Genomic DNA, 17115 nt, shown 5'->3' on the forward strand with positions numbered 1-17115 from the left:
GCATTATAAGGCGCACTGTGGTTTTTGATGTAAATTTTAAGATTTTAAGTGTGCCTAATAGTGCGGAAAATACGGTAGTTTCTTTTATTTATTTTTGTTTTTCACAGGTGGTTCTGGAACGCATCTCCCGCGAACAACAAAGATCGCTGTATTTGCTAACGAGAATTAAGTCATCCCCCCTTCTAAATCAAACACAACCACATCTTAGCCATGAATTCCTTGTGCATGTCAGTATTTACCTTTTACCAACATTGCCCATTTCATTGCAATTAGAAATGAGGAATTGACCTGGATGTCACTATTTCACACACAACTTAGTCATGTTTTTTAAGCGGAAAAAATATGACAAAAATACCCCAAAAACATTTAGATGTGACAAATTCAACTACTGGTAACAAACGCAGAATGTTTTTAACGAGGCTTAATGCTACAGATTAAATTTATTGCGCCACGCGATGAATTATGGGCACCGAGTGGTTAGAGCGTTAGGATAAGGCTATGCAGTGTTGGTTCTGACTGTTTGTCGGTGTCACATAAATATATATATATATTTTTTTTTTTTAAAGGAGTGTATACTCGTATTGTTAGCACCAAATTTGCCATTGACCAAAAAGTCAGCTGCATTTGAGAATTGAGTCAGGTCTAGTAAAATTTAACCCTTAATGATAAAAACATCATCTATAGTTAATGCAAGTTCAAAATGGTAGCTGGTAAAGGGAAATGTGCTTTCAGCAGTTTGCAAACATATTTTTTAAGGTTGTGTTAAACTTATAATCATATCAATATAATATTTAGTATTGGAGTGCTCGTGTGGATAGGTGGGTGGCAAAGAATGTGCAGGCAAACTGCATGAACTTGTTTTCTTCGAAGTGTTGTGGAACAGACCCAGACAGGGAGTACCGGACGAAGGGAGTACCGGACGATAAAACTTCAAGGTCGGTGAGAAACGAGAACATCACGTCCAGGTGGTCGGGCTTCACGGGGAAAACCCAACCGCCTGACCACAGCAATAACACCTAGACGGGGAGGAGATGGCCATTGACCAATCATCACACAATGTTTTGCATGTTTTAATATTCATATTGTGTTTCTTCAAAACTGGGCAACCCGGAAGAATGTGTTGTTTTTTGGTGGTCACAAAAACGCATGAGTTTTAGTGTGAGGGACCCGGGACCCAGGCTTGTATTAGTTCGCTTTGTCAGGAATAAACAACTGGTAAATCTGGTCTGATTGATCTACTGGTCTTCTCTTTGACAGAACGAACTCGCAAAATTGTTAGGTGCGCCAGTGTGTGGATTGGGACATAGCGACTCGTGTTAAGTGTTGATCGCAATTTGTCATAGTTTGGGTGGGGTGGCGACTTATACTCAGGAGCGACTTATATGTGATTTTTTTCACAAATTTTCAAAATTCAAAATTTCGCGATGTAGTGAAACCGCGATAAACGAACCGCGATGTAGCAAGGGATTACTGTCCTTTCAACTGCAAGTGACATCACCGGTGCCGCGCGGCGGTTGTTTACATAAAGGACAAAGAATTCGATCGCAGGATGACAAAGGGCCCCACGTTTGAAGGATTTAATGATTTGGAGTGACACAAGGTTTGAAAAATGTATTTATGTTATAGTTATTTGATATAATTTATTTCATGTAGCAACTTGTATACGTTTTTAGCGTTACAGTTCAGTAGTTGTTGGCTCGTTGAACTTTTGTTTTTTTAAATAAAGAGCAGTTTACCAAACCCACGTCTTTCCTGGTACTTTGTTAATGCTACAATATAGTTATATACTAGATATGTGCGGCTCTCGCGTGGCATTGTTGACATAAAGGAGAGGAATTTGATCGATGGATTTAATGATTAGGAGTGACACAGATGGTTTGATAATATTGTTGTTATATGATAGTTATTTGCGCGGTGCAGTTGCATGGTTGGTGACGCGCTACGGTTGCGCGTGCAGCGGTGCGCTGCAGTTGCGCGATCGGACAAAATTAAACTTCCTGCACACTGAGGTCCACTTAAATTTTAGAAAGTACTACATCAGGCCTTTAAAAATATTTTCTAAATTTCAGAGGCCGCTCTTTCACAATGCGACCAGCGCGGTGCAGTTGCGCGGTCAGCAACGCGCTAGGTTGCTCGTTCGCCGGTGCCCTGCAGTTGCGCGATCGGACAAAAATGCGCAAATGAAAAAACGGTTTAATCTATCCATATATCAGTTATTGCAACGTAATTTGGGCTAGCACTCATTCTACCAAGTTGAATCGTAACTATTGTCTACAAAAGCGCTGTATCCGAATCATCTACATGCTAACTACCTTGCTCACTCCCACTATTTTAGGAACTATCTGTCTTTACAGACGCGGGTGCATCAATGAAGGGCAGTGCAAAAGGGCTCATTGCGCGGATTAAAAAGGAAAATCCCGACATTAAGTGCACTCACTGTGTGATTCACAGAGAAGCGTTAGCGTCCAAGAAAATGAGCCCCGCGTTAAAAGATGTTTTAGATACTCAACAGGCTGTAGATCAACAAGTGCACACCTTTCTGGCGGCACATGGATCTCCCCATGCCACCTTGTTCGAGAACACGGACTGGCTTGCAAAGCTTTGCTATCTGGCAGATATATTCAGCAAACTGAACAAACTGAATGTGTCTCTGCAGGGCAAGGACACCAGCATCCTGAACCTGTATGACAAGGTGGGTGGTTTCCTGAAGAAAGCAGAGCTGTGGAAAAGGGCATGTGGTCAGGACGATTTCACCTGCTTTTCTCAGGTGGATGCTTTTCTCTCCAATGAAGATGTGGAGACAGCTCCAGTGAAGTTAGTCATAGTGGGACTTTGCTACTTTGCTGACATGGAGAAATCTGCAACGTTGGATTGGGTGAAGAACCCATTTCTCTTGTCTGAAGCAAAGAGAAGCAAGCTTCCTGTCACTCACCAGGAAAAAATAATGGAAGTGGCATCTGACCGTGGCCTGCCGATGACCTCATACTCAAGAGCGACTTATATGTGAATTTTTTCACAAATTTTCAAAATTCAAAAATCCGCGATGTAGTGAAACCGCGATAAATGAACCGCGATGTAGCAAGGGATTACTGTCATTTGAACTGCAAGTGATGTCACCGGCAACGCGCGGCGGTTGTTTACATAAAGGACAAAGGATTCGATCACGAGATGACGAAGATGACGAAGGGCCCCACGTTTGAAGGATTTAATGATTTGGAGTGACACAAGGTTTGAAAAACGTATTTATGTTATAGTTATTTGATATATTTTATTTCGTGTAGCAACTTTTTATCTTTACAGTTCAGTAGTTGTTGGCTTGTTGAACTCTTGTTTTGTTAAATATATACTTTGGTGCGACTTATATATGTTGTTTTTTTTCACTTTATTGTGCATTTTATGGCTGGTGCGACTTATACTCTGGAGCGACTTATAGTCCGGAAATTACGGCATTTGTAATTAAGTAAATGTATTTTGTGATTTTTCGTTCTGTATATTTTTATTTCCTTGCAAGAGATTATTACAAGAAAGATTAATATAAATTAGCAGTGTTCTGCATACAGTATTTGAGTTTTGAAAGGGTTTATGCCTTCTTGGTGGTCACTGTTTACTGTTTACTGTTTATCTTTTTTATTTCTATATGCAATGTTTGAAACATAAATGTGTCTGTGAGGTACATTGCTACAAGTTATTTAACTTTAATAAATCAAACATTGATGGCACAATTCTGTACCTCTTTCTTTTCAATCAGAAATGTGTTGCGCTGGTCAGGGGGTACTTGGCTGAAAAAATATTTCACTGGTATATGGTGCTACCAATCTTTTTAAGTCAAACTCAAGTTGACCTCTGGGGTTGTCTCGCAATTATTTAAACAAAATTGATACACATGAGCCGGCTGACTGGCAGCGTGACGATGCATGTGAGCATGTACGCACGGCAAGCGGCCGCCACTGACAGCTCCGGAAAAGAAGGTGCCATCTCAATGAAGTTGGTGTCAGGGAGGGAGCTCTGGCTGCTGACTGGCGGCGAGGTGTCTGTGACACAGAGCCCCAATGTCGAGCTGGTAATAAGTTGAAATAGTTCTCGTAATGTCTTTCATATTTTCATAGGTTGAAGTGAACAGTAGTCATAATGTACATATGAATTTTGGTGGCAATTAATCACCATTTCACATACTATGTGACAACAGAACATGAGAAGCCAAGCCAGAAAAAAATACGCATTACAATGGTTGCTTGCAGGACTCTGGTGACATAATGAGCTCCAAAAGTGGGCCAATTTGCCGTAAATCTCATTCCCCAAAATCCCTTAAATCGCTACAGATTCTTTTAGTGCCTTGAATATTAGTGCTGACATCATTTTTACATAAAGACCTATCATCATCAAGTGCCAATGTTCAGCTCTGTTTAGTGTCCCTTTAACTAGAATCCCACGGTGCATTTCAGCCAAATCCTGGTGGATTAATGGAACTTCAAACACGTTGTTGTGCAAAACAAAAGTTGATGGGAATGATGAATACTAATTTGTGCTTGCTATTTTTTTGATACATCATCTTCTGTTTAGGTGACTATAAAGAAGCACTGGTGTGTGTGAATAGGCGATTTTGACACTTTTTAGGGCTTTGAACACTATGGTGTCAATAAAAGCACGATATCAGGGCTGAAGAAATGGGGTCGAAATACAAAAAGTCCCGCCTAACTACAAAAACAGATATGCTCAAACCTCATTGAATAAAGTACATAAGCAGACAAGTATATTCACATATTAAATCAATGAAAGAAACATTTTAAGCATATAATTATACCAATAAAAACGACATAACTACACATTTGATATGTGGTAATGACAAAGATTTTTATAACTTTATGATCCGATATGTATTTCTGTGCACTTAGAAATAAATGATTTTTGAAATATTGCCTGAATAGCTTAATGACCCTTAAGGAACTGTTCAATGCATGCCTGATATTTTTCTAAATCACGGACACCACCAAAGTCATCTAAAAATGTTCAGTACTTGATTATATCTTATGTTTTGATTAATGCTAGAGGCCAGTTTTGGATTACTACTGAACGTTCTGGACAGAGGGAAATGGTTTGGCTAACAATGAAAAGATGTGTCAAAAGAAAAAACAAACAAATGCATGCTAAGTGGTGAGTAAGAACTTTGCATAGTCAGGAACATTAACAAATTGATGATGCCGCACACAAAAGTTTACATAATTTTGTATAAAATGACAAAATTGAAAGGATGATGAATGGGCGGTGTGCGACAGTGGGCGAAGTGGATGTATATGCAAGAATGGTTTACAGGAAGGACACTTGGAGATAAAACCGGTAGAGGTGCCAGAGGAAGAGCGGCAGGAGGAAAACAACCAAGAACCCGGCCAAAGGTGATCACCAAGGCCGAAAGACGGGATGGAAAACAACAGCCCCCTACATACACCGAATCAGCCACAATCAGCACCCACCCTCACGGAACCAGCTCTCACCGAACCAGCACCCACTCCCATGGAATCAAACTCTCCTGTGAACTTGCCACACAACCTTACTCATCACCCATCAAACTCGGCCCACACTGGCATGTGCAACTGAATATAAGCTGACCAAAAAACCTTGAACGTTGCCTTTCTGAATTGAGACTTTCTTCTCTTGAGCACGGTCGCACGAAAGGCCCAGCCCTGTATTGTACTTTCCTGAAAACAGAGCTTTCTTAAATACTGTGATTGAACTCAACCAACCTGTGTAAGTCTGAATTTTGTTGCGGTATCTTAGCCTTTTCCTAAAACAGAAGAAATAAAACGAGCACGCAGCGAGTAAATTGGATAACAGGTGATTGGCTATGGCTTTTGCCGTAAGGCGCTGATAGCGCGCTTCCCAAATTGTGGAGCAAATCTAACAGGGCATTCAATTGACCTTTTACCATTCCTACGCTGTAAAAAGAATAAATTAATTAAAGCATGATACACTGACATCCCCCCAGAAATCCGCAAAACAGCGAGGCCTTGAAAGGTAAACTGCAATATAACGAGGGACACTGTTAGATACTGTGTATCAACATTGATGTCAATGGTATCTGCTTCTCTAAAAAATAACAATCAGAATCAGCTTTACTGGCCAAGTTTGGCATGCCAAACAGGGAATTTGACTACGGTTGATCTCAGCCTCTGTATGACATTTAAGTGACTGACAACATTCAGGCACCTAACAACATTTAAGTGGCGAGAGCAGGATGTTGCACAGTGATGATAACAATAATAATAAGACATATCATGGAAAATCCACCTTTTTTACTTTAATATTCATTTTCTTGTGTATTTGAAGTCTCCAAGAGTGTATAAAAGTGTAATCTATCCCTCCAGGTGCTGCAGAGATTCTTTAATGATCTGTTTGGGGGCTATTTTAACTCCGTTCAGTTCTGTTTTCTTTTATGTAATTTTATCTATTACATCACATCCGTTGGGGCGGGACAAACCAAACAAGTTAACGGGTGTCGCCAAATGATTTTGAAAATCCGCTATCTTTATTACTCTGAGAGAATTTTGTAGTCCATACAACACAAGGCTGCCGAAATGGAGGGATCAAATGTTCCGGCGTTGGATGCATCAATCCACACAACTCATTACACCGCCCCCAGCATCAGAACGTCAAAGAAGTGCCTGGTCAAATTTTATTTGTCAAACAGTGTTACCCCATCTGTGGGCAAAGTCCTGCTTGTTCAAGGACGAGTGTTTTGGAAATCTTGTGTCAGCATAGAGAAGGATTCGCTGAAAAACTTTGTTTCATTGATGGTTCAGTTCCTTCAATCTATGAAAACGACGGACACAGTTAAGTGGTAAGCTTGAGACGACACAATAATAATAAACTATATTTCATTTTAATAATATTGTGTCTATGGATTCGTTTTCATAGCATTCGTGTCAGTCTTTTTGCTTATTTTGGACCTGTGCGCTCTATGTTTTCACTTCTTGTAGGTGTATTTTGAGTTGTTGTATCAGATGAATTGCATCAAAGGTGCTATTTTATTCTTGGGGAACACAATAATGTGTTAAATGCATTCATTAGTTTCTCGCTTACGCTAGCATTAGCTTACTTCGTTGCTTGACTGCAGTGCTTGATTACAAGACGTGTTCATAAATATTGTGAGGGGATTTATGTTGTTAGGTGTATGTACCGTAATTTTTGGACTATAAGTCGCTCCGGAGTACAAGTCGCACTAGCCATAAAATGCACAATAACGTGAAAAAAAACATATATAAGTCACTCCGGAGTATAAGTCGCACTTTTGGGGCAAATGTATTTGTCAAAATCCAACACCAAAAACAGACACGAACCAGCAACAACAGGCTAAACGATACGGTATGCTAACGTGACATACACAAACGAGAGGCTGAGAACGGGCCTAACGTAACATTCAGAGTTATTCAAATGATTATTACATAAATAACACGTTTATCAAACCATTTGTGTCACTCCAAATTATAAAATACATCGATCATCGATCGTGTAAACAATGCCGCGTACGCGCGCCGTCGGACTCGTGATTTGCATGTCTAATTATTCCACAGACCCATATAACGATATATAAAGTATATTTCAAATAACTATCATATAGCAACAATATTACCAAACCATCTGTCACTCCAAATCATAAAATACATCGATCGTCGATTGTGTAAACAATGCCGCGTACGCGCACCGTCGGACTTGTGATTTGCATGTCTGGCGTGATGTGTGCTCGCATGCTGTCCATCACAAGCAGACCTTGCATCCTAAATTGCATTGCTGCCCCTACTGTTTTTTTTTTTTCCCATCACCACACTAAATTCTCTTCACCGGACCTGTGCTTTTTAAAAACTCAAACAAACAGCGCTTTCCCCTCCCAGTTGTTGCATCACGGCCAATGGTGAAATTTAAATCACCCTCATTCAGTTTAGTTTGAAAATAACTATATATCTTTTTTAGTTTTTTTGTTTTGTTTTGTTTATTTGTTTCATGAACTTGAATGTTGTGCTTTAAAGTGTGAATTGCTTTATTCGTTTTTTCAGTGTATTAAAAATTATATGTGAGGTGATCAACTGTACTAGTAAGTAATGTGTTAATGATCAAGTAAATTAAAAAAAACAAAACACATATAAGTCGCTCCTGAGTATAAGTCGCCCCCCAACCCAAACTAGGGAAAAAAACGCCACTTATAGTCCGAAAATTACGGTATTATATAAATAACATGTTTATCAAATCCCCTCCGTGAGTCGTCACCTTATGGAGGGGTGGAGGGGTTTGCGTGCCCCTATGATCCTAGGAGCCATGTTGTCTGGGGCTTCATGCCCCTGGTAGGGTCACCCATGGCAAAAGGGTCCTAGGTGAGGGGCCAGACAAAGCGCGGCTCAGAAGACCCCTTATGATGAAAAAGATATATGGATGTCGTTTTCCCTCGCCCGGACGCGGGTCACCGGGGCCCCTCTCTGGAGCCAGGCCTGGAGGTGGGGATCGAAGGCGAGCGCCTGGTGGACGGGCCTTCGCTCATGGGGTCCAGTCGGGCATAGCCCGAAAAGAAGACGTGGGTCCCCCTTCCAATGGGCTCACCACCTATAGGAGGGGCCAAACGGGTCGGGTGCATAGTGAGCTGGGCGGCGGCCAAAGGCGGGGACCTTGGCGGTTCGATCCCCGGCTGCAGAGGCTGGCTCTAGGGACATGGAATGTCACCTCTCTGGCTGGAAAGGAGCCCAAGCTGGTGTGTGAGGCAGAAAGGTTCCGACTAGACATAGTCGGACTTGCCTCCACACATAGTTTGGGCTCTGGTACAAGCCCTCTCGAGAGGGGCTGGACTCTCTTCCACTCTGGAGTTGCCCACGGTGAGAGGCGTCGAGCAGGTGTTGGCATACTTATTGCCCCCCGGCTGGGCGCCTGCACATTGGGGTTCACCCGGGTGAGCGAGAGGGTAGCCTCCCTCCGCCTTCGGGTGGGGGGACGGGTCCTGACTGTTGTTTGTGTCTATGCACCGAACGGCAGCTCAGAGTACCCACCCTTCTTAGAGTCCCTGGAGGAAGTGCTGGAGAGCGCTCCTTTTGGGGACTCCATCGTTCTACTGGGTGACTTCAATGCTCACGTGGGCAATGACAGTGAGACCTGGAAGGGCGTGATTGGGAGGAACGCCCCCCCCGATCTGAACCCGAGCAGTGTTCTATTATTGGACTTCTGTGCTTGACACGTATTTTCTATAATGAACACCATGTTCAAGCATAAGGGTGTCCATGTGTGCACTTGGAACCAGGACACCCTAGGCCGCAGTTTGTTGATCGACCTTGTAGTCGTATCATCGGATTTGCGGCCGCATATTTTGGACACTCAGGTAAAGAGAGGGGCGGAGCTGTCAGCTGATCACCACCTGGTGGTGGGTTGGCTCCGATGGTGAGAGAAGATGCCGGTCCGACCGGGCAGACCCAAACGCTCTGTGAGGGTCTGCTGGGAACGTCTGGCAGAATCCTCTGTCAGGAAGAGCTTCAACTCCCACCTCCGGCAGAGCTTTTCCCACGTCCCGGGGGAGTCGGGGGACATTGAGTCCGAGTGGACCTTGTTCCGCGCCTCCATTGTTGAGGCAGCCGACCGGAGCTGTGGCCGTAAGGTTGTTGGTGCCTGTCGTGGCGGCAATCCCCGAACCCGCTGGTGGACACCGGCGGTAAGGGATGCCGTCAAGCTGAAGAAGGAGTCCTATAGGGCCTTTTTGGCCTGCGGGACTCTGGAGGCAGCTGACAGGTACCGGATGACCAAGCGGAACGCGGCTTCGGCAGTTGCTGAGGCAAAAACTCGGGCGTGGGAGGAGTTTGGCGAGGCCATGGAGAATGACTTCCGGACGGCTTCCAGGAAATTCTGGTCCACTGTTTACAGTGGAGATGGTGTGCTGCTGACCTCGACTCGGGATGTCGTGAGTCGGTGGGGGGAATACTTCGAAGACCTCCTCAATTCCACCAACACGCCTTCCTTTGTGGAAGCAGGGCCTGAGGACTATGAGGCGGACTCTCCAATCTCGGAGGTCGAAGTCACTGAGGTAGTTAAAAAACTCCTTGGTGGCAAGGCCCCTGGGGTGGATGAGATCCGCCCGGAGTTTTTAAAGGCTCTGGATGTTGTGGGGCTGTCTTGGCTGACACGCCTCTACAGCATTGCGTGGACATCGGGGACGGTGCCTCTGGATTGGCAGACTGGGGTGGTGGTTCCCCTCTTTAAAAAGGGGGACCGGAGGGTGTGTTCCAATTACAGGGGAATCACACTCCTCAGCCTCCCTGGTAAGGTCTATTCAGGGGTGCTGGAGAGGAAGATCCGTCGGGAGGTCGAACCTCGGATTCAGGAGGAGCAGTGTGGCTTTCGTCCTGGCCGCGGAACAGTGGACCAGCTCTACACCTTCGGCAGGATCCTCGAGGGGGCATGGGAGTTCGCCCAACCAGTCCACATGTGCTTTGTGGACTTGGAGAAGGCGTTCGACCGTGTCCCTCGGGAGGTTCTCTGGAGGGTGCTTCGGGAGTACGGGGTGCCGAGCCAACTGATAAGGGCGGTTCGGTCCCTGTATCACCAATGCCAGAGTTTGGTCCGCATTTCCGGCAGTAAGTCGGATTCATTCCCAGTGAGGGTTGGACTCCGCCAAGGCTGCCCTTTGTCACCGATTCTGTTCATAATTTTTATGGACAGAATTTCTAGGCGCAGCCGAGGCGTTGAGGGGGTCCGGTTTGGGGACCTCAGCATCGCGTCACTGCTTTTTGCAGATGACGTGGTGCTGTTGGCTTCTTCAGTCCGTGATCTCCAGCTCTCACTGGAGCGGTTCGCAGCCGAGTGTCAAGCGGTCGGGATGAGGGTCAGCACCTCCAAATCCGAGTCCATGGTCCTCGGTCGGAAAAGGGTGGAATGCCCTCTCCGGATTGGGGATGAGATCCTGCCCCAAGTGGAGGAGTTCAAGTGTCTTGGGGTCTTGTTCACGAGTGAGGGCAGGATGGAGCGTGAGATCGACAGGCGGATCGGTGCAGCGTCGGCAGTAATGCGGACTCTGTACCGGTCCGTCGTGGTGAAGAGAGAGCTGAGCCAAAAGGCAAAGCTCTCGATTTACCGGTCGATCTACGCTCCTACCCTTAAAACGTTTGCGGCGCAAGTAAACGCTACCTCAGCTAACAAACCTACAAATATGTCGACTGGAAAGGGATGTGCACATCTTGCGGCCTGGAGGGTGTGGGGTGTGAAGTATCTCATTTACATTTCAAGAGACCGCACCAAAACGGCTTGCTCTGAGCGCACCTCAGAACAAGTAGAAAAGAGGGACCTGTGATGGTATCAAAACGAGGAAATCAGACAAAAGCATTGCTGTTCCACTTTATATATACCACAACTGAATAAGTAAAACGTAAAGCAGTAGAATTTATTACCATAAATTTAAGCTTTAATTTAAGACGATTAAGACGACTAATAACTTGCTCGCTGCTAAATTGGACTTTTTTGACAGGTTCACGTTGTTCACTGTGACGTGCTAATTTTGGACTTGTTTCCTGCTTTACTGTGCTATAAAACTGCCATATGACGTCCCTACTAACATGCATCACACTTTAGTTGGCACTCCTAAAAGTTTCAAATTCTTCCTTAGAGGGGGAAAAAAAAAAATTGTCAAACACAGCTAACCTGTGTACTGTACTTATGCGCAACTAGTCCATTACGGTTCCAAAATATACAGAAATGGTGATAAATTCTTAACAAAATTAGTATTTTTTTTCTTTTCACGAAACTTTATTGATTGTCACCCAAATTTGTGGACATGGATGTAAATCTCATAGTCATAGCCTGAAAATATTGGAAAATGTTTGGGTTATAATAATGCCGGAAGCATATGCATATTAGTTTGGGTTTAGACAAATGACTGTCTAATCTGAATGTCAGTTACCTTCCTTATCCAGCCAATGTTTCTGCTGGCGGTAGAGTAACAACTTGTTGTGTACATAGGGCAGCAGAAACTTGAGACACCAGCTCTCAACACCCAGCTTGTTCTCCAACACCACGATGGGGCTGCGGTTGTAACGTCCCTCTGGACATGGAATCACACCAATCTCATCACTGGGGAAGGAGACAATGGAATTAGAGTAGGTAAGAATCTTATGTCGCGAATGTTCTCCTGTACACCAATAGAAGATCACAAGAAACTACTACACAGGTGTCAAACTCAGCACCTGAGTTACATGATCGTGATCAGGCTTTCGCAACCCTTGATGACAAGATGATCATTTGAATTGGGTGTGTTGGAGGAGGTGAAAAATTTAAACAAAGGATATTTGCCCTCAAGGACCGGAGTTTCACACCTGTGCGCGAATATAAATCCATTGGTTTTTATAAAGCACAATTCACAACATTTACAGCTTTAACGAGCAGTTTACATAAAATCTGCATGTGTGTGGGTCTATAGTATATACATTATACTACATACAGTGATGCCTTGCTACTTCACGTTTCGTTTATCGCGGCTTCACTATATCGCAGATTTTTTTCCGAAATTAAAAAATCATTTAAAAGTCAAAATAAAACTTCTAAATTGAGGAAAACGTGTCTAACCTTTAGCACAATGTAGTATTGCTCCAAATGTTTGTTTCCTTTAGATGTTCGTTTTCGCGTAATAGCACGATCCCAAATTAGCACGATCGTGAATTAGCATCTTTCCACTAACTCGTTAGCTGCCCAGTACTTCTTGTTGGTGACCGTACTTCGCAGATTTCACTTATCGCGGGTGGTTTTTGGAACCTATTATCTGCGCTAAACGTGGGATTACTGTATACATGTACCGTATTTTTAAGACCAAAGGGGGCACCGTACTTTAGTATTTAAGAGTTTAAGACAAAAACGGTTTTAACAAAAAAAAAAAAGTATTTTTGCTGACAGTCATTCAATTTGCAATTCTCCTGAAATCAAGTTTCAGGGAGTTGAGTGGCAAGAGATGTTCAGTTTTAATTGTGGCCATTACTTTAAGAAAGAAACAAAGAATCCAACTGCAGGAGCTGAGGTGGTGATTTTTTCTTTTAGTCAGGCAAAAAAAGGAATACCGTATTTTCACAATCAGAGGGTGCACTGTACTAAAAGGCGCAGTCTCAATTATGTGTGCCATTACTGTATTTAACACACACATAGGGCTCACCGCATCATAGGGTGCATGCATCCCATGATTTACAGCAGGGGTGTCAAACTCAAATTCACAGTGGGCACTAAATTAAATTAATTACATTTTGTAAATTTTTATTTAAATTTTATTTAATATGCCATTGATATGTTTTATTATTATTATTATTATTATTATTATTACTACTATTATTACTATTATTGTTATTATTAGTATTATTAGTGTTATTATCAACTTGATTTTGCACGCCTGCACTTTTAAGTTATATAAGCCTTGCTTGTTCAATATTCATTGTAAAATCAAAACTTGTTAGATTCCATATTAAAAGGTTCATTTGTTCAACCTTGCCCCGCAAATTTAAAATTTTGGCCCACTGTGAATTTGAGTTTGACACCCCTGCTTACGTCTAGTCCTCTGATTGTTGTTTTTGTCCCGATCTAAGTCAACGCCTATATATATTACGGAAGCCACAAAAAACAACTTTACAGATTTTTTATATTGATCCACACAAAAGGCGCACCTTAAAAGGCGCACCTTCGTTTGTTGGGAAAAATAAAAAAAGTTTATGTGCGCCTTTTAATCATGAAAATACAGTATATATATATATATATATATATATATATATATATATATATATATACTTCTCAGCAGACTCACGGCAGCTCCCTTCAGGGTCATTTAAAGGTTAAGGACCTCTGTCGATCAGATGATTGCCCTGTCACAGAGTCTTTAATCAATCGACTTTATTCGACTAAAATCTAGGCTAATCACATCCAGGTTGATGTGAGTAAATTCAGTTTTTTTTGGCATTTTTGTGGATGCCCACTGGAAGAAGTGCTGGAGAGCACTCCTTCTAGGGACTCCATTATTCTACTGGGTGACTTCAATACTCACGTGGGCAATGACAGTGAGACCTGGAAGGGCGTGATTGGGAGGAACGGCGCCCCCAAATCTGAACCCGAGCGGTGTTCTATTGTTGGAATTCTGTGCTCGACACGGATTGTCAATAATAAACACCATGTTCAAGCATAAGGGTGTCCATGTGTGCACCTGGCACCAGGACACCCTAGGCCGCAGTTCGATGATCAACTTTGTAGTCGTGTCATCGGATTTGCGGCCGCATGTTTTGGACATGCGGTTGAAGAGAAGGGCGGAGCTGTCAACTAATCATCACCTGGTGGTGGGTTAACTCCGATGGAGGGGGAAGATGCCCGTCCGACCTGGCAGGACCAAACACTCTGTGAGGGTCTGCTGGGAACATCTGGCAAAATCCTGTCAGGAAGAACTTCAACTCCCACCTCCGGCAGAGCTTTTCCCACGTCCCGGGGGACATTGAGTGGACCATGTTCCGTGCCTCCATTGTTGAGGCAGCCGACCGGAGCTGTGGCCGTAAGGTCTTTGGTGCCAGTCGTGGCGTCAATATCCGAACCCGCTGGTGAACACCGACGGTAAGGGATGCCGTCAAGCTGAAGATGGAGTCCTATCGGGCTGTTTTGGGCTGCGGGACTCCGGAGGTAGCTGACAGGTACCGGATGGCCAAGCTTAACGCGGCTTTGGGGGTTGCTGAGGCAAAAACCTGGGTGTGGGAGGAGTTTGAAGAGGCCATGGAGAATGACTTCCGGGCGGCTTCGAGAAAATTTTGGTCCACCATCCGGCGTTTCAGGAGGGGGAAGCAGTGCACCGTCAACACTGTTTACAGTGGAGAGCGTGCTGCTGACCTTGACTCGGGACTTCGTGAGTCAATGGGGAGAATACCTCGAAGACCTCCTCAATTCCACCCACACAGCTTCCATTGTGGAAGCAGGGCCTGGGAACTCTGAGGCGGACTCTCCAATCTCTGGGGTCGAAAAGTCACTGAGGTAGTTAAAAAAAACTCCTCTGTGGCAGAGCCCCGGGGTGGATGAGATCCACCCGGAGTTCTTAAAGGCTCTGGATGTTGTGGGGCTGTCATCGCTGACATGCCTCTACAACATTGCGTGGACATCGGGGATGGTGCCTCTGGATTGCCAAACTGGGGTGGTGGTTGCCCTCTTTAAGAAGGGGGAATGGAGGGAAATCACACTCCTCAGCCTCCCTAGTAAGGTCTATTCAGGGGTGCTGGAGAGGAGGGACCGTCGGGAGGTTGAACCTCGGATTCAGGAGGAGAAGTGTGGCTTTCGTCCTGGCCGCGGAACAGTGGACCAGCTCTACACCTTCGGCAGGATCCTCGAGGGGGCATGGGAGTTCGCCCAACCAGTCCACATGTGTTTTGTGGACTTGGAGAAGGCGTTCGATCAAGTCCCTCGGGAGGTTCTGTGGAGGGTGCTTCGGGAGTACGGGGTGCCGTGCCAACTGATAAGGGCGGTTCGGTCCCTGTATCACCGATGCCAGAGTTTGGTCCGGATTTCAGGCAGTAGGTCGGATTCATTGCTGGTGAGGGTTGGACTCCGCCAAGGCTGCCCTTTTTCACCGATTCTGTTCATAATTTTTATGGACAGAATTTCTAGGCGCAGCCAAGGCATTGAGGGTGTCCGACTTGGGGACCTCAGCATCGCGTCTCTGCTTTTTGCAGACGACATGGTGCTGTTGGCTTCTTCAAGCTGTGCTCTTCAGCTGTCACTGGACCGTTTCGCAGCAGAGTGTGAATCGGTTGGGATGAGGGTCAGCACCTCCAAATCCGAGTCCATGGTCCTCGGTCGGAAAAGGGTGGAGTGCCCTCTCCGGATCGGGGATGAGATCCTACCCCAAGTGGAGGAGTTCAAGTATCTTGGGGTCTATGGGTCGTGACCGAAAGAACGAGATCCAGGATACAAGCGGCCGAAATGAGTTTCCTCCACAGGGTCTCCGGGCTCTCCCTTAGAGATAAGGTGAGAAGCTCGGTCATCCGGGAGAGACTCGGAGTAGAGCCGCTGCTCCTCCACGTTGAGAGGAGCCAGATAAGGTGGCTCGGGCATCTCATCAGGATGCCTCCTGGACGCCACCCTGGGGAGGTGTTCCAGGCATGTTCCACCGGTAGGAGACCCCGTGGATGACCCAGGACGAGCTGGAGAGACTTTGTCTCTCAGCTGGCCTGGGAACGCCTTGGGATCCCCCAGGATGAGCTGGATGAAGTGGCTGAGGAGAGGGAAGTCTGGGAGTGCCTCCTTAAGCTGCTGCCCCCGCGCTCCGACCCTGGATAACCGGATAAAAATTGATGGATGGATGGAAAAAAAATGTAATCCGTTTCAAGCAAAAAAAACGCATTTTGTCTGATCGTGCAACTGCAGCGCACCGCCGAACGCAAAACCGTAGCGCGTCGCCGACCCCGCAACTGCACCGCGCAACTGCACCGCGCTGGTCGCATTATTGTGACAGGGCCTTTGCTGAAATTTAGAAAACATTATAAAAGTCCTGATGTATTTTCCAAAATTTAAGTGGACATCAGTGCGCAGGGAGCTTAATTTGGTCCGATCGGGCAACCGCAACGCACCGGGCGCTCACTGTCGCATTGCTTTAGGAGCGTCTTTGTGTTTTAGGATGGCTTTACTGCGCCCACTTGCTTCTTTAGGAGGCATGATTAGAGTTGATGCAATCCTCAGAGTAACGAGAATGTAATAATGAATGGAGTCAGTTGGCATGCTGGTCCTCTCGGCTCATCTCGCGAGGTTCGACAACCAAATTTCGTCCGACATCCGAAGCAAAAAGACCTCGAATTTTTTGTTCGAATACACGTTTGAAAACCGAGGCTCCACTGTATTATTGTGCTAACTGCTTACGCCCTCGACCGACAGTACGGCAGCCTGTGAGGACATTCACACCACCGTCTCCCAATTACAGACAGTGCATCCACAGTCACTTACTATAATCTCCGGTGATTTCAACCATGCCTCACTTTTCTTCATTCTCCCTGACTTCACCCAGTATGTTGACTCCCACACAAGGGACTATAAAACTCTGGATTTGTTGCTTGCAAACATAATGGAAGCTTATGGCTCATCACTCCTCCTGCCGCTTGGCTACTT

General features: G+C 45.0%; 1 protein-coding gene across 2 annotated transcripts in view; it reads right to left on the reverse strand.

Annotated features, from left to right (window-relative positions):
• The window catches only part of ptar1 (protein prenyltransferase alpha subunit repeat containing 1), a 91455-nt gene that overhangs the window by 57688 nt on the left and 16652 nt on the right, over positions 1-17115 (reverse strand). For both annotated transcript variants that reach the window (XM_085909033.1, XM_085909032.1), the window contains exon 2: positions 11915-12084. In XM_085909033.1, coding sequence (XP_085765159.1) covers positions 11915-12084 — 170 coding nt within the window. The remainder of the gene's footprint in view (positions 1-11914; positions 12085-17115) is intronic.

The sequence above is a fragment of the Syngnathus leptorhynchus genome, chromosome 4 (assembly GCF_054491065.1).
Source record: "Syngnathus leptorhynchus isolate UIUO chromosome 4, UIUO_Slep, whole genome shotgun sequence".
NCBI lineage: Eukaryota > Metazoa > Chordata > Actinopteri > Syngnathiformes > Syngnathidae > Syngnathus > Syngnathus leptorhynchus.